Source organism: Lissotriton helveticus, chromosome 2_1 (assembly GCF_964261635.1).
Source record: "Lissotriton helveticus chromosome 2_1, aLisHel1.1, whole genome shotgun sequence".
In the NCBI taxonomy this organism is placed as follows: Eukaryota; Metazoa; Chordata; class Amphibia; order Caudata; family Salamandridae; genus Lissotriton; species Lissotriton helveticus.
In genome coordinates this window covers 987,501,954-987,519,373 of record NC_136059.1, presented here as the reverse complement: position 1 = coordinate 987,519,373, position 17,420 = coordinate 987,501,954, and the positions used below count along the sequence as shown (strand labels likewise).

Below are 17,420 nucleotides of genomic sequence, written 5' to 3'. Positions count from 1 at the left end.
TACGTATATGATCCAGCACCTCATCACCCTGTATGAGGGTCAACATTCTGATCCAGGCCCGTTACATGATATCCTGAACGAGTTACTCCAGTATAGATGGAGAGGTCTAGGTACTGATTTAATTAGTGTCATTCTAGAACAGCGCCACAAGTATAGAACGTTCCTGAACCCGCATTTTGTTCATGTCTCACCCCCAGAAAGTAAACCGTTTTACATAGACAGACAGAATCCGCTACGAGAAGTCCACCCAGTCCAAGGGGCGGGTGGCGACATGCAACGAGTGTTTGTATACACTCCGATTTCAAAGATGGAACTCCTCGAGATGAAGAAGTTAATTCCCTGTCATGACAAAGATCCAGCAGGGTTCCATCGAGAATTAAAAGACATGCTCCGTATGGGAGAATACACTTACCCAGATATCATTAAAATGTTAAAGGTCCTGCTACCCGCAGGGGTGTATGAAAAGTTAAAGGAAAAAGAATGGGAGGTGGGAGAGAAAAAGATCGATTGGGCAGCTCTAGAAGCTGAAGACAAGGCACGAGTACCAGGAACCGGTCTTGGAGATAAATGTAAAGAATTACCAGAATTATTGATTCAAGTTTTGCCAAGATTATTGACAACTAGGAAAGAAGACTGGGATGCAATCTCAGCCTGTAAACAGAAACAAGATGAAGACATTAGTGATTTTTATTCTAGATTCGAGAAATGTTTCAGTATTAACAGTGGTCTCAAGACAAGTAGTGAGTCATACCCTCATCTTTTCGTTACCAAATTAGTCGAGAATTCAAGTCCACAAATTAAAAACCGAGTTTTGAAAGTCGAAAGCACCTGGCAAGCAAATACTCCGTCCCAGATGCTCCAGATGCTCCAGTATCACCAGAATAGAATCAGAGAAGAGCAAGAACACGAAAGAAAACGTATGAAAGACACGAAAATGAAAGTGCTAGTTGCACAATCTATTCCCCAAGACAGTCAGAAGAGGGGTCCGAATCACGCCAATCATCCTGCAGCTCCCGTTAAAGGGAACTGCAATTATTGTAAACAGCCAGGTCATTTTATAAACGAGTGTGCAGTTCTGAAACATAATATAGCTACTGGTAAGACTAAAGAAAGACCACGTCCGCCTAGACAAGAACAAGTTTCACAGACTCCTCAGTCACAGAATGCACAACAGACAGTTACAGTACCGCAGCCTATTGCTGCAACACAGCACGTTACATCGCAGATGTACCAGTATGCACAGTCCGAGTATCCAGAATACCAGTCATATTCATGAAACAGCCTAGAGAGGGAGGTAGGCTTGCCTCTCATCGAGATACCTGTAGACCAAGAAGGTCCCTATGTTCATAGTCAAGTATTAGGGAAAGACAGAAAATTTCTGATCGATACAGGGGCAAGTAGGACCACAATTAGTCATGCCGAAGTTCCAGGGGCTCCGCTCTCAGGCTCAAGAAATGTTTCCCTTGGATTTTCAGGAAAACCCATCGTTAATGAGATTTCAAAGCCAGTTACTCTAGAAGTAGGTCCATTGTCCCGTACTACTGATCTGTTACTTACTAAGTCATGTCCAGAGAATCTGTTAGGTATTAAGACACTGAAAGAGTTAGGTGCAGTTATTTGCTGTTCCCCAGAGGGAATACGTCTGTTCCTACGTGACTTTAAGGGTCACTATGTATTACGAGATTTTGATTCAAGATTGTCTAATGTTCCGCAGCATTTATGGGCGCAAGGTCCAACTGATGTAGGTTACATGCAAATCACACCCTATCGTGTGACTCTCAAGCCAGGTGTAGTGTTACCCCGAATCAGACAGTACAGATTGCCACCTGAGGCTGTAGCAGCCTTATCCAAAATTATTGACGAGCTCATGGCTCAAGGAGTAGTTGTAGAAACTGACTCCAATGTATGCAATTCCCCGATCATTCCAGTCATGAAACGTACTGATCCGAATGCACCCCCAGTATATCGATTAGTGATTGATTTACGAGAGCTTAATAAATGTATAATTCCTCAGTACCCAGTTGTCCCAGACATTTCTTCCCTGTTAACAGCCATTGATTCTGAAGCCATGTTTTTCACTGTTATTGACCTCAAGAATGCATTTTTTAGTGTTCCAATTCATCCAGACAGCCAGTTTCTTTTCGGATTTTGTTTAAATGGAAGGAGCTATATGTTTACACGCGCTCCTCAAGGTTTCACAGAAAGTCCTAGTATTTACAGTCAAGCACTCAAGAGACAACTAGACAACATTCACATGCCAACTGACACTGCCCTGCTCCAGTATGTCGATGATCTACTGATCACAGCCCGTTCTGAACGTGACTGCGAGCGAGCATCACTTACAGTTCTGTATTTTTTAGCCGAGATGGGGCACAAAGTGTCACCTTCGAAGCTTCAATTCTGTGTCCAGCAAGTGGTATACTTAGGACACTTGCTGTCCAAGAGGGGTAGGCAGTTGACACCCGACCGTATCCAGTTAATAGCGAGTCTTCCCCAGCCCAGAACCCAGAAGGAGGTACGTGCTTTTATCGGCCTTACTTCTTATTGTAGACAATGGATTCCCCAGTATGCATTCCTAGCCAAGCCACTGATACAGTTAACGACACAGGAGGCAGCCGTATCGACTGTCCTCCCTTGGACGTCTGACCATACACTTAGTTTCAACGAGTTAAAGAAAGCCCTATGTCAAGCTCCAGTTCTAGCTACACCGAACTACAGTAAGCCTTTTACACTTTTCGTTACAGAACGCGAAGGTACAGCATTATCTGTTCTCACACAAGATCAAGCAGGTCAATACAAGCCCTGTGCTTATTTTTCGAGCACATTAGATCCAGTCGCCCAGGCGTTACCTGCGTGCCTCAAGTCAGTTGCAGCCACAGCACTAGCTATCAGACAAAGTGATTCCATAGTTTTAGGACATTCTCTGACAGTACAAGTTCCACATTCAGTAGAAGTTCTTTTAAACCGAACACAGACTCAGCACTTGACAATTGCACGTTTAACAGGTTATGAATTGACACTGTTCCAGCCGCACATAGAAATTAGACGCTGCAACGTTCTGAATCCTGCTACATTGTTACCATCAGTTAGTTCAAATCCAGACACACATGATTGTGTGGAAGTAGTTAACATTACGACAAAGCCAAGACAAGACCTGACAGACATTCCGTTACTAGATCCTGACCTGACACTTTATGTGGATGGTTCATGTATGAGAACTAGTACAGGAGAACTAGTCGCCGCGTATGCAGTGACTACTGACACTGAGGTTATTGAAACACACCGTATTGATACCCTGTCCGCTCAAGCAGCAGAGCTAGTCGCTCTGACACAAGCCTGTATACATGCCAGGAACCTGAAAGTTAATGTTTACACAGATTCACGTTACGCATTCGGAGTTGTACACGACTTCGGAGTGCTCTGGCAGGAGAGAGGTTTTATGACTTCTCATGGAACCAAGATTCAGCATGGTCTCCTTATTCAAGCCCTGTTAGATGCCATACATTTACCGACATCTATTGCTATCATGAAGTGCAAAGCACATACGAAAGTCACAGACATTATTTCCCAAGGTAATGATCTAGCAGACCGTACAGCCAAGCTTACAGCACAGACACCAGACATTCCAGTTAATCAGACACAGACACATACTCCAGATCTGATTACATGCATGACAGTTAAGGACCCTACACAAGATGTCATAGATATCCAGTTACATGCTACTCCCGATGAAATCAAGAAATGGTCTGTACAAGGAGGGGTCCAGACAGATCAAGGATGGTTAACGAAGGGTAGAGCCACATGGTTTCTCCCCGATTCTATGGTTCAAGTCATTATCAATACCGCACATAGTCCAGCACATTTAGGAGGAAAAGCTATGTTAGACAGTATCCAGAACATTTGGTTCAACAAGCATTTACGAGCTGCAGCCAAGCAGAAAGTCCGTACCTGTATGATATGTTGTCAGTTTAATCCAGGTAAAAGTGTCCCGGTGGAACAAGGTGGTTTCCAGCCCCCTGACCACCCTTTTGAGGTCCTCCAGATGGATTATATTCAGATGGAGCGATGTCGAGGTTTCAAGTATGTCCTTGTAGTAGTATGCGCTTTGTCCAGGTGGACGGAAGCATATCCAGTCCCAGATTACACAGCTGCGACCACTGCCAAGCAGTTGGTTCGTGAATTTTTCCCTAGATACGGACTCCCTAGAGTCGTATATTCTGATAACGGTCAGCCATTTTCATCCGAACTCATGAGACACGTTTCCCTGTTGTTAGGGTACCAGTGGAAATTTCATTGTGTACGCCATCCAGAAGCAGCTGGACTAGTAGAAAGACATAATCAGACTCTGAAAATCCGTATAGCAAAAGTCTGTAAAGACAAAGGTGTAGACTGGTTAGTAGCTTTGCCAGTCGCTCTGTTTTACATGCGTATGGTCGCACATTCCAGATCAGGTCTGTCCCCGTATGAGGTCGTTTTCGGCCGCCCCCCTAACATGTGGGGTACTCCTAGACCCCGAAGTATTACCGATGTTTCATGTAATATGCTGACAGATTACCTAGCTTCCTTGATGTCTGCCCTCAACTCATGTCGTTCACAGGTTGCCGCCGCATTTCCAGACAATACCGAGGTGGCACCACACGCGATCATTCCAGGGTCGTTGGTGATGATCAGAAACTTTGACAGATCAAGTCCGCTGGAACCACGTTGGAAAGAGCCACGTCAAGTCCTCTTGACCACCCGGACTGCCGTCAAGTTAGAAGGCAGGAAGGGGTGGGTCCACCTTTCTCACGTAAAACTTTTCAAAGGACCAAAACAAATCTTCAAAGACATTGCCAAGAACATTTCCCAGGAGTCGAAGGATTGCCAGAACATTGTTTTAAAGGACTGTCCCGCACCAGACTTTGTTACAACCCCTCCCTTGTTAGAGAAAACTCCGCAACAGGAGTATAAGTTAAAGCTCAGGTCTAATAAGTCAGCCAGTTTGATTGTATAAGTCCTCCCCTAGGTGAAACGGTTAGACTGTTTCTGACATGTATAAAATAGACCCCCATAGTGAGAGAGTCAGTCGCAGTTCACTTCATTGCATCGTTTTTCTGAGTTTCATATTATTTCTCAGCCTAATGATTTCCTGCACCAGCTACGCATTTTTTCTGTATTTACCAGTTCCTCATGTAAATATGTCTGCTAATGCTACAGTAGAGCACACGTTTAGTGATCTGCCTCCTCACGAATATGCATACCGCCTTGCCATGCGTAATAACACATTCATCCGTATGTTACATTATTCACACCAGACCAGCAATGCCACTAATTGTTGGGTGTGTGGTCGACTCCCCCCTTTCCAGACATCGAAGGGAGTTCTGCCACTCTTTCCTTATCCATTCTCACACAATGGTTCGTGTGGAGCATGGTCCACGTTGACGTCATCCTCAACAGATATGTCTTTTCTTAACAGTACATGTTTTCCAGACAAGCAAGGTTTTCCCCACAGAACAGGTTTAGATTTAGAAAATGAGGTATATAATTTAGGAAATTATTCGTCGAATTTCATGGTCCTGAATGTTCAGTCTGATACTACTCCAGACTCACCTGCTATTTCAGTACTACCAGTTAAAGGCGAATTATGTGTCCGTAGTTATGGTTCTGTACATATAGGTCATAGTGAATGTACTACTGTTATCCAGTATAGTGACAGTAGGAAATCTATTTTTAAAGCTTCACGTCATTCTTATTTTGTTTGTGGTCAAACTGCATATGTCCGTCTGCCCCTCGATTGGGAGGGAACCTGTTACATTGCCTTCCTACTGCCACCTGTTTTTCTAGCCCCACCTGACTATCATAGGAATTCTTTCTTAGTACACACTAGACCTAGAAGGGAGTCCCCAATTGTCGATCAAACTGAAACTACTCTAGAACAGTATACAGATTTCAATAAAGGTTTCTTCTTCTTCATAGGACCTGTCCAGAATAGTAAACTGATCCGTAGGTTAACAAGAACCCTTGAAGCTGTAGTAAATGAGACTGCCTCTGCTCTAGGTAACTTAACCGAAGAACAATCTGCTATGAGATTTGTCGTTTTACAGAATCGTCTCGTCCTTGACGTCATACTGGCCGATAGGGGCGGGGCCTGTAGAATTCTCGGATCCAGTTGTTGCATTTTTATTCCAAATAACGCGCCGTCTGTTTATTCAGCTATAACCAGACTCCATAAAATTGCCCATCTGTTACACCAAGATCCAGGCACCTGGACATGGTCCGGTTGGTTCTGGAATGTAATTTCCGCATGGGGATGGAAAGTCCTGTCCTTCCTAGGTATTGCAGTAGCGATCATATTTAGCTGCTGCCTCTGTATACAATGTGGCCCTGCGATTTGCAGCATGTGTGCTACCTCTTGTATTCCTAGTCCCAAGCCCCGTTCTAAATCCCGTTCCAAGACAATTCGAGACGAGCAAATGGTACTGTATGAAATGATAGACGGTATCATGAATATTGATGTTTCCTGATGTAAACGTAGTGACAAGGAGGGAATGTGGAAAAGTAAATTTTGCCATGTTCTGTGTCCCTACGCCCCATCCATCATATGTTTTGTGTGCATGACCAATATGCATATGTTATTCCCCATTTCTGATTAAGACGCAATTATAGTTGTGTCCACCTCTGGTATGTTAATTTCCAGTCCTCGTGAATACTACGAATATCAGGCCTATGTAAGTAATGTTGCCACGTTTCTCAGTGTGCACGTTATTCAATTATAAAGTCCCCGTTTCTAGGCCTCAAAAGGGCCCGGACCACAGATTCAGCTCCTGTCTCCTGAAAGCCTCGCTGAGGAGCGATACAGCCCCCACCTGTATCCTCGACCTTTCACTTACTTCCTGCCTCGCAGTGCCCGGTGCAGCCCGGCTCTGCCTCTGAGTCTGCCAAAAGTATGTTATAGTTCCTGCTATCAGTTCAGTCCTCCTCTTCTGCATTCCTAAGCTACTGAACTGCATCAATAGTTTCCGTCATTGTCTAGTCTTCTCGTCTCCATGTTAGAGAAATACTGTATTTAATGGTCATTTTATATTCTTCACGCACTACATGTAGAATAATGCATGGTCCAGTCTTAGAGTCAAGTTAGCTTTTCCCCTCATGACTTCTAGTTCATATCAACATGTTCCCTAAACATTAGATACCAGATAGGATTAGGTACATGTCGCTCCGACCCTCCAGACTCTAGTCTCTGCTCCTAGCACAGAGTTCGTAGCCCCCAGCTTCTCCTAGTAACACGTCATTGCTAGTTTTCGCGCACCATTAGGTTAGAGGTCCCGGCTCCTTAGGTAGCCCCCTCCTATGTTTCCGCCCATTCATGACATATTCTGTTACGTTCGCATCACATATCTATGTACACTCCCAGTTACACCCACTTTTACTGTTATCTTTCGCGACTGTTACACGTCACGCCTTCTACTCCACCCACTGTTACGCCTACTGCAATGTAATGCTATGTGTTCGCGCTATGTATATATGTTCCTGCATTGTTATTGAATGCTAGCGCGCTCATCCCAGACCTAGCCCCAGCAGCTGCTGGGCATCTTTTTCCCCTACTGGGTCCCAGTTGTCCTGCTGGGCCCTGTCATTCTGCTCATCCTATGCAGGTTGTCCTGATCCTGTCCTTATGCTGTAATAAACCTGCAGAAACTCCCACTACCTCGAATCTTGACTCTTATTTATTGAGCTATCTGTTATTCATTCAAGCATTCAAAAATAGGGTATTATTTATTTATTTACCACAGAATAGTGAACATTTTTCATTAAGAGAGCATTTTTTTACTTACTGAGCCCACTACGCCAAGCAAGTGCCTGGGCACTGTATGAAATGGGATTATTATTTGTGGTGGCTGACTACCGACCTTAAGGACAATCACAACTCTTATCAGTGTGAACTCTCAAAGTCACTAAATTAAGTTAAGCCCAACACTGTGGTAGCTAGAACGCAGAGCAGACAGGCTTAACTTAGAGCAATGTATAAAGTATTTAAGCAGTACCAAAATGTAATAAAGCCAAAATGCAAAAAAAATAATGTATGAGAGGCCCAATGCTGGAAATGAAGGCTGCCACAGGATATGGAACTGCAATTAAGCTGGTATCTGCGTGTAGTCTTGTGGCTCTCAAACAATACAGGCCCTTGGATTTTTAAGCTGTATCTCATTACCTACATTTTTTGCTGGTGTGGAAACTGACCTGCTCATACATTACTGTGGTCATAGGACACATTAGCAATGGCAGACTCTATATCTTCCCTTCTAAACAGTACAGACTACATTATTCTACTTCCGACTTACTGAAGAACTAACTTATATTAAGTCTTGATAAAGTCCATAGTAAAAAACGTGTTTGCAATTTCCAAGTTAGAAAGGCTCTTCTAAAAGCAAAATGGGTTTAATACATACTTGAGAGCAATTATGCATTTCCAAACCCTGTGATTTTACGAATTGCAGAGTTAGCAATCACAAAATTGCTTGTACATCTGGCTCTCCATTCTGACTGACCATTAACAAGGAATAGGGGCATAATATAAAGTCTTAAAAATAAAGGAAAACTAGTCAAGGAAATTGGTAGATGGAATTACTGAGTCAGAGAACATAAGTGATGCATGTTATTTTTTATGCATTTTTTTAAATCTTGAGCATAAGTTATTGAACCTCAACACATAGGTTGTTAGACTTGCATAAGTGACAAATCGGCACAAGATGGAAGTGCCTGAAAAGTAAAGAAGAAAAGAACGTAGAAAAAGTGTGATGCAGTGATTTCCTTACCAGTGTGTACTACAAAACAACATTTCTAAGCTATATGTGGAATTTCAAGTACAGTAGCAGCACACATTTTAATCAAGCTAGAGGAATGTTTCTTAAAGACAAAACTGCTTGTCATTGTGCCTGGCACTCACTTACTGTGCAGGGCCTTCTTGAAGCGAACAATTGGAGGTAGCGGAGGGCAGCAGCCACCAAGCACACAGTGGTGGTCAGAGCATTTAGAGCGCAGAGGGCAAAGAGAACTTTCTGTAGAAAATACATAAAAAGAAGTCAATCTATTTGGTGTAAAACCAAACACTGTGATTTCAGCTGTGTAACCTCACAGTCTTGTCAAATACTTCCTGACTGCACTTTAGAATATGATGGACACACGAAAAACTTCATACAAATAAACAGCCGCGGCCCTAAATGCAAAGGGGTTCAGCACTATACAACAAATTATAAAGATTCAACATCAAAGTTCAAATGATAGTTAGCGCACGGAAAGACATCCTAGTCCCAGATGTGTGTTTCTTAAAAGGATTTCTCTTTATTTTCACAAAGGCAGAAAATCATAGCCAACGCGTTTCGTCTCCCAAAGAGACTTCTTCAGGGCTTCACAAAGTGCCACAAAGTATATTCATATGGATGTTTGTACAGTTCAGATATTTGAAAAATCCAATATTCGGAAGACTTCTGTGTAGTGTAAAATATCAGCAGTGGCATAATAACCAGCAGCTTGTATGATTCTCGTGTTCCAATTCGAATGCACTACTTGATACCTTGAGACACTGTTCATTTGTTAGGTGCGATCGCTAATAGCCTCGACCCTCTACCCTCATCTTTTGGTATTCAAACAGCCGCGGCCCGTTCAGATAGTAGCGGTGGGGCTAGTGATTTCGACGTACGATGACAAATTAATTATTTATTTAATCATCCCTCTTCATTGTCTGTCGAAATCCTCCCCACCCGGCCCCACTGCTACCTGAGCGGCCGCGGCTGCAAATAAAGCAGGTACACAAATGGAGGGTGAAATCCTGGCAATATAGGATCAACACACCATTAAACACTTTTAGAGGGAAGTTAGGCACTGATCATTTGTATAAGTAAGAACTTCAGAATCTGCATTAGCAATTGCATACGATTGTACTCCGCTGCACAACCCTTCAGCGCCCTCATTCTTGAGTTTTCAGGATATCCAAATAATCATGCATTATCTTAGCATAGTCCATTGATAATTTATTCGAATATCATGCTACAGAACATGCAAGTCACTAAAGAGTAAATGTAATTGTTCCCGTTCATACAAATTTATTATGGGATGATATGGGGGCCGGAACTACCAATTCCTCTGTGAAACCTCTCTGACCAACACATGTTCCTTATTCCAAAAACACATAAGTAATGGATCTAGCAGAGTGTCAGGCAACATGTATGGGTCAAGTTCTGCTCTGATCGAGTAGGCCATTTTTTCGAAAGATCTGTGATTTCCTCACTCGGCAAAAATATTTGGAATGTGGAATAAACACAGTGTCAATATCGCTCGCAAACAGAACCCAAGGTACACAAAAGATGTCGGCATAGATAAACAATGAAACAATGTCCAAAAAAAGCAGCATCGGAACTGGAAACAGAGGAAGTGTCCTGAGACGCATATGTGTATGGGGATAAGCAATATAAAAATACAAATAAAAAGCTGTACATAAAAAGTGCAGCAGTGAAAGACATAGTACTTGAATCATGTTTGCAAAGGAGTGGATGGACACTAATAAAAATTCATCAAACTGGGCCTGGTCCACACAAAAAAAAGGAAAGGACTGTAGGAAAGTGCCCTTTTTTGACATGCACCCCCACCCCCACTTTTTGCCTGGTGGTTGATGCAATTGACAAAAGTGCACTGGGTTACTGTTATCCAGGTCCCCAGTGCCAGATCTCTTTCCCTAAAACTGAACAACTGCTCCTCCAATTGGCAATACCTTTAGCACCCCCTGTCAGTTCCTAGTAAATTGTACTCCTGGTACCTAGAGCAAGGAGGCTGAGGAGGGTCCCTAAAGGCTAAAGCAGGTATTGTTCCATCCTAAGGGACCCCACAGCACACTCATGCACACTCCCATTGCAGGCTGCGTGATTTGGTGCAGAGAAGAGTGAAGACACGACATGGCACACCTCCTACGTGCCATGCCTGCAGACACTGCATGTAGTATAGGTATGTCACCCCTACAGCAGGCCTTACAGCCCTAAGGTAGGGGGCACTGTACTACATGTTTGGACATATTTGCATGAGCAGATATGCCACTGTGATGTCTAAGTCTATTCTTAGAAATTACAAGTGAACAGGGAAGCGATTTTAAGTACATGTGGCGGACCCTGGAAACTACGAGTTCCCCACGTACATGATGGCTTCACTGAAACTAGAGATTTGTGGTATCAAATATCTCATATTAATACATCTACACCGATTACAGTGATGGATGTATTAATACATGCACCCAGAGAGCACCTTAGAGTTGCCTCCTGAAAATCTACCAACTTCTAGTGTACTGGCTGACTGGTGTAGAACAGCCTGCCACCACAGACAGGTTTCTGACCCCCTACAGGTGAGAGCCTGCACTCTCTGAGGGCAGAAACAATGCCTGCTCCAGCAGAAGGTGTTCTCACCTCCTCCAAACAGGATGGCTAAGTAATCAGCATATCAAGGCAGGAGGCTTCAAAGGCCTCTGCCACCTATGAGACGTAACCCAAGGCTTTCCCAGACAGGATAAATTCCACACCTTGTCCCGGGCCCCTTTGGCACCAGGACACAATGGAAAATTAGCTAGTCAGGAGGTGTGTTCCCCATCAGGCTAGTTGCACCCCTAAGGTGGGCTACCCGAAGCGAACAAAAAACGTAGAATTCCACCATCTTGGTATTTGGTGGAATTAGGTGCACTGGGTCAGGGTTATGCCCACTTCTCACAGGAAGTGGTGAAATAAGGGTGTAGTCACCCTAAATATAAGTAGCCCATTGCCTATTATCTGTCACTCCCTTTAACACCTTAAATGAGTATTTAGGAGGCACCATTATGCCAGGAACTTACATTTTATGGATCCAGAGAAGACAAAGAAGAGCCGCAAGACAACGAGAACTGAAGACTGCTGTGGACTTTTCGTGACAAACCCTGCCTGCCTGCCCCAGTACCAACAGTTGTGACAGAGTGACACATCCTACAGTTAAGCAACTACCAAGAACCAGTGTAGACTGCAAGCCCTTTCCATATTGCCAGCAATCTCCTTTGGAGTAGAGAAGCTACTCCCTTGCAGTCCGCAGGCACTGAAGAAGGAGAGTCCAGTTTACCGTGCTGCCGCTACCCTCCAGTCCTATGCAGTAGCCCCCCCCAGGAAGAGGTGCCTGTGCTCCTAAAGGTCAGATCTGTCCCCCCACTGAGTAAGAGGACACCAAGACTGACAAGAGCAGCAGAAGACCAATACTCGGGGTACTGGGCTGCTTGCAGCAACTAAGGCATGTTTAAGTGCAGTCAAGACTCTAACAGCACTAAGACCGAGCAGTCAACGAGGGACGTCAGCACCGCAGAGAACCAATTCCAGAGTGGCCCAGCTGTTCTGATTTCTGCACTCTCACCCAGAGAGAGCGACAATGGCAGCCGTCCTATCCACTCTGCACCTGAGTGCCCCAGCCTGAGTACCAATGTACCCGCTGTACTGATTTGTTCCCAGGACACTTGAGACCCGAACCCCCCAGTAGGAACACCCGGACTTATCTCCAAGTCCCCCTCTACAACCAGTTTCAAGGTAGCCCCCCTTCTTTAAAACAGACGTAGTGTGCAAAGCTACCAACCCGACCAGCACCTCTGCACCCGGATGCCCCAGGGCAGGTAACAAGTAACTTCTGGCTGTACTTTGGACCTTGGCCCCCTACAACCCTAAGTCCCGAAGGAGACCCCAGAAACCGACAGCAAATAACTGTATGTTACATATGCCTTTTCTCCCTTCCGGAAGCATTGCTGCATAAAGATGCATTTAAGTGAACTGTTTACCTACCTGGCAGATTCAAAAGTTTAAAATGTACTTACCTGATAATTAAGTTCTCGGGTAATAAAAATGTATACAAAAATATGACTTCTTTTTTTAAAAAAATTCTCAGATTTATTCTTGAGTGTTTGCATCATTTATTGGCTCTGTGAGTACAGGTAATACTTAGCACTACCCTCTGATAAGCCATAACTGCTTGCCCACTTTCCCACAAAAGAGAGCATTTAGTGTTATAATTTTTTTCCTCTTTACACCAAAAAGGGCTGCCTGGACTCTTTACACACTGTACCTAGTTTTGGTCTACAATATAAAGAGCCAGTTTCCTACAGAGATACCCAGTTCCCACTAGCCAATTAGAAGGCGGCAAAGAAGAGTGACTATTATTCCAAAAAATGGTAAGCAATGAGTGGGCTCCATGCCCTTCATGGTAAATAATACCCCTTCCAGCAGACAGCACATGTGCTGCCGGCAGGCGAGACCTAAAGAATCACGTCAGTTGCATTGCTGAGTGGATTCATTTCCATTCCTGGTTCCTTGAATCGCAAAATAGATGTTCAACGTACTTTGTAAGAACTGTGTTGCAGCAAGAGGCAGCTCTGATCATGCAGACTTATACCAATGGCAGTGTGTTGAAAATTGTATTGGATTGTATAGTACTGCAACAAGAGGTTTATTAAATGTGCATGTAGCAACAGAAATCCATACGCTATGAAGGGGGGGCTCGCATCTACTTCCCTTTTTACCACTGTATCTTACATCTCTGCTACTTTGCCTTGCATCTTTTCATGTCCACAGGAACATCCTTTGAAGAGCTACAGATTATTTTCTTCAGCAGCACCTTTGATTCATACTACGCTTACCTTGGATGTAAAAGTAAGTAAAGGATGAGCACAGTATATCTTGAGTAAAGCCAAGAATTTGATTATATATGTTTTATTTATGTCGTATTTCATGTAAAGAATTTCCACTTCAAGCTGCTCTTGAAGCATAAATATTGAATAAAGGCATATGAAGATAAAATGAAGATGTAAATTTGAGGCAAATCATCAAAGCTTGAATTCGCAGAGGCATGGAAACAGTGTTTCCCCAGCAGAGTTAGACAGTTGTGAGGTAAGGAACACTCTATTCAGGTGCCCTTTATAGTCAAGTCATTTGGGGATTCAACCCGAAAGAGGAGGAGCCCTGAAAGGTATGTTTCTTTTATTTACAAAAAAAATGCGCATATGGGTGACACACTAGGGACAGTCTAGCAGCCCACACAATTAGGGCCAGGTACATGGCCCTGTCAGCCTCCATGTTTGCGGACATGGAGCAAGAGACGAGCTGCTCTCTTCTCATAAGGCGGCACCGCTGCTTCCTGCGCAGTGTTGCAGTTAGGGCCAGGGGAGGTAGCAAGTAGAGGAGTGAGGGGTGGTGAAATATGGGAGATGGGAGAGCCATGAGTCCATGCGTCAGTGCGGCGTCATCTTGCAGCCGAGCAGCTCTGCTTGCTTCCTATGAGAGATGATTAAAACATTGATGAATTGGAATCTCCCTTGTATGGCTTATTTCAAGATCAGTGTGGCACCTAAAGAGAGAGAATGTCACCCAAGAGGGAACTCATAACAGAACTAGGACTAGCGTTCTTAGCTGGTTTTTGTCAAGTCTCTAATGTTCTCCCAATCGTTTTTGATTCTTTGCAGTAGACTCTACAAACATATCTCTAAACAATGTTTTCGGATGAAAGTGACCACTCAAATGATTTGAAGCTTGCCCGAAACGAAGTAGGAAACATTGTGGACATGCTTCCTTATCAGAAGCTTGACAACATCTAAAGTACATGTTTAGATGCTGTTTATATAGATGGTTTATTCACACTCTCCATCCTATTAAAACCTCTAAGGCCCTTGTTAGGTCGCACCCTACCAGGCAGCACAGATGTCTGGTTTGCTAAAGACATCATGGGGACTTTCAGAAAATTGACCTGGGAATGCATTTTGCCCATTGACTACAATTGGTTTTGTGGTTTGTAACACACATTTTCTGGCTTTCTATTTGCTGGCTCTATTTGCTTTGGGCTCCCCAGGTACAGGTGGTCCCCCCTGTTGCCAAAACCGTGTTTACTGTATTCTTACACATACCTGCTTTCTGTGAACATGCCTTTAAATCTTGTTCTTATTTTGCCATGTTTTATTCGTATTTAAAGTCAGAGGTCAAATGTCAAGCTGTCTCTTTGTGGGAGCTTGACTTGGTGTTTACTTTAGTTTCGACTGACTGACTTCGAAGTGGGAACGTTTATAGGAAAGAGGAATGCAGATTATTCTTCCACTGGAGCCCGCTCATGCACTTCGTATGGGCTACTTACGAGGCTGTAACATAACAGATGTTGTTGGTATTTTCCCCTCATGTCTGTTGAAACAGAATTACTGTTCTTAACTACTGGACTTTTCAATGAGAACCATAGCAAAACTCCATGCATAGACATCAAGGGTTTAAAAGTCAGTGTATTCTGTATCTGTAACAATTTCACCAATAGGATAGTCGCCACTTTTTGCACTGCTTGCTAGACTGCCACTCTCTTTATTACTGAGCAATGATTAAATTCATGGGTTTGATATATGTTTTCGGTCCGTTTAGCTCCTTGTATCTTAAAACTAATGGTTAATGATTAATTAGCAGAAACTATGAAACACAGACAAGCACACACTCGAGTGATACACGAGTAGTGGCAAAGTGTTGCAGATTTGTAAACCAACGTGAAGAACCGGGTTTTTAGAACCCAGCGGCGCCAGGGGAAACGCCCAAAGTCTCCGGGTCCACCTGTCTCAGAATACAGAGACACAGGGTACTTCTTGGTGACATCAAAGATCAAATTTATTAGCTGCAGCCAGTAACAGAGATCCTAGAAGTACAACACGGTGTATGTTCTCAGGAGACTGCTCAACTTTACAAAGCAAGCCATCCCTTTTTATACAAAAAATTGTGCTTCAGGCAAACATTCCTTATTTACAGTTTGACCACTCACATGTTTCCACGACAAAAGCAGGAGCATGATGACAAGCCCATTTTTTCAGTTTGTCCAGCCCAAAATCAATCATCAAACAAACCCATAATAAACATTCTTCTTTTGAACGAGTTGGACACAAACCCATAATAAAAGACCTCAACCCAAACCATAAATAGGCCATAAAAGAAGGAACAGAAACAGATGAGAAACAAGATAGAAAGGGTGTGTGCGTGCATCATAAACTCAGCAATGTCCTGCTCTTTGATCTCTATCTTGACCAGCTAAAGGGCAAGAACTGGTTTGGCAAGGTCAACTTCAGGCAGCAGGGTCAATTCACTCCAGGTCAAACAGGAGTCACCACAAACCCAGGCTAAGGTGTACGTGTCCCAGAGACTTGTTCAGCCACAGTCATAGGCCTATGTGAGAGCAACCACAAAATGTCTGCCATGCACAAAATGGAACCCAAGGGTTTCAGAACGGAATCCCTAATTTCATGGTGAACCCATCACTCGAACATGGCGAAAACACTCGTACATACCGCACTCGTCCTTTTTGGTCTGCTGTTACCAAAATCGTCGCGATACGACGACCTTTATGAAACAGGTTCAGAATCACGGAACCTCAGACCCTCTTTTGCCCTTACATAGGCAATAACCTAAACTCACGTCATTCTGAATCCAGGTCTATACTCATCAGATCATCAAGATGTTGCTGTAGCATCATCCTATTACTTAGCACGTCTTTTGATACAGGTCTCCTTACACACAAGGTAGCACAAAGGCCACATATAGCAGGAGCACACTGTACACAAAGACAGAACAGGAAAAGAATGGCTAAGACCATCCCAATGATCATCAGAATCTTCCATCCCCAGGTGGATAACAATCCCCAAAACCATCCCATTAGTGACCAATCTCCTTCGTCCACATGTATAGACTCGGAGATCTTGTGCAGTTTGGAAATGGCTTGGTACACTGTCGGAGCGTTGTCTGGAATGAAAACGCAGCAGCTCGATTGAATCAATTTACATACCCCTCCTCTATCTGCAAGTATGACATCTAACGCAACCCTGTTCTGAAGAGTCAAAAGGCGATCCGACTGGAGCTCAGCAGTCAAGTTACTAAGGGCACCGGCAGTTTCAACTATGGTGGACTCAACCACTCTCGTCAATTTCCGTATGTTCCTGCTGTTAACCATAGGTCCCCAAAACGGCAGAAAACCCATCAGAAAATCTCCCAATTCTTGTCCTGCAGTATCTTTCTTACTGAAGACACCTCTAACAACTCTCGTCTTGTGGTAATCTGCCGCAGCTGTATAAGTAGGAGGCAACAGGAACGAGACAAAACACGTGCCCGAGAAATCAGGGGGCAACCATGTGTACGCTCTATCGTAACAGACGAAGTAGGTACCCTTAGCTGCTAGAAACGATGGGGAAGTTTTAGACGCAAAAACATATGTCTCAGTGCAGATACTCTTCCCTAACTGAGCTCTCGGATTCTTGCCATTACCTTGCAGACACAAATGACCCTGATGGGGTACAATCCAAATCGGAGAGGATCTTTTCGCTCGCTGGTTCTCACTCAGACTCGCTCCATATCCGGTCACGTTCCATCCAATATACGCTAGTGTCTCAT

General features: G+C 43.8%; 1 protein-coding gene across 2 annotated transcripts in view; it reads right to left on the bottom strand.

Moving 5' to 3' along the window:
- ENTREP1 (endosomal transmembrane epsin interactor 1) overlaps nucleotides 1-17,420 on the bottom strand; it is a 260,839-nt gene that overhangs the window by 67,834 nt on the left and 175,585 nt on the right. For both annotated transcript variants that reach the window (XM_078675744.1, XM_078675745.1), the window contains exon 5: nucleotides 8,931-9,038. In XM_078675744.1, coding sequence (XP_078531870.1) covers nucleotides 8,931-9,038 — 108 coding nt within the window. The remainder of the gene's footprint in view (nucleotides 1-8,930; nucleotides 9,039-17,420) is intronic.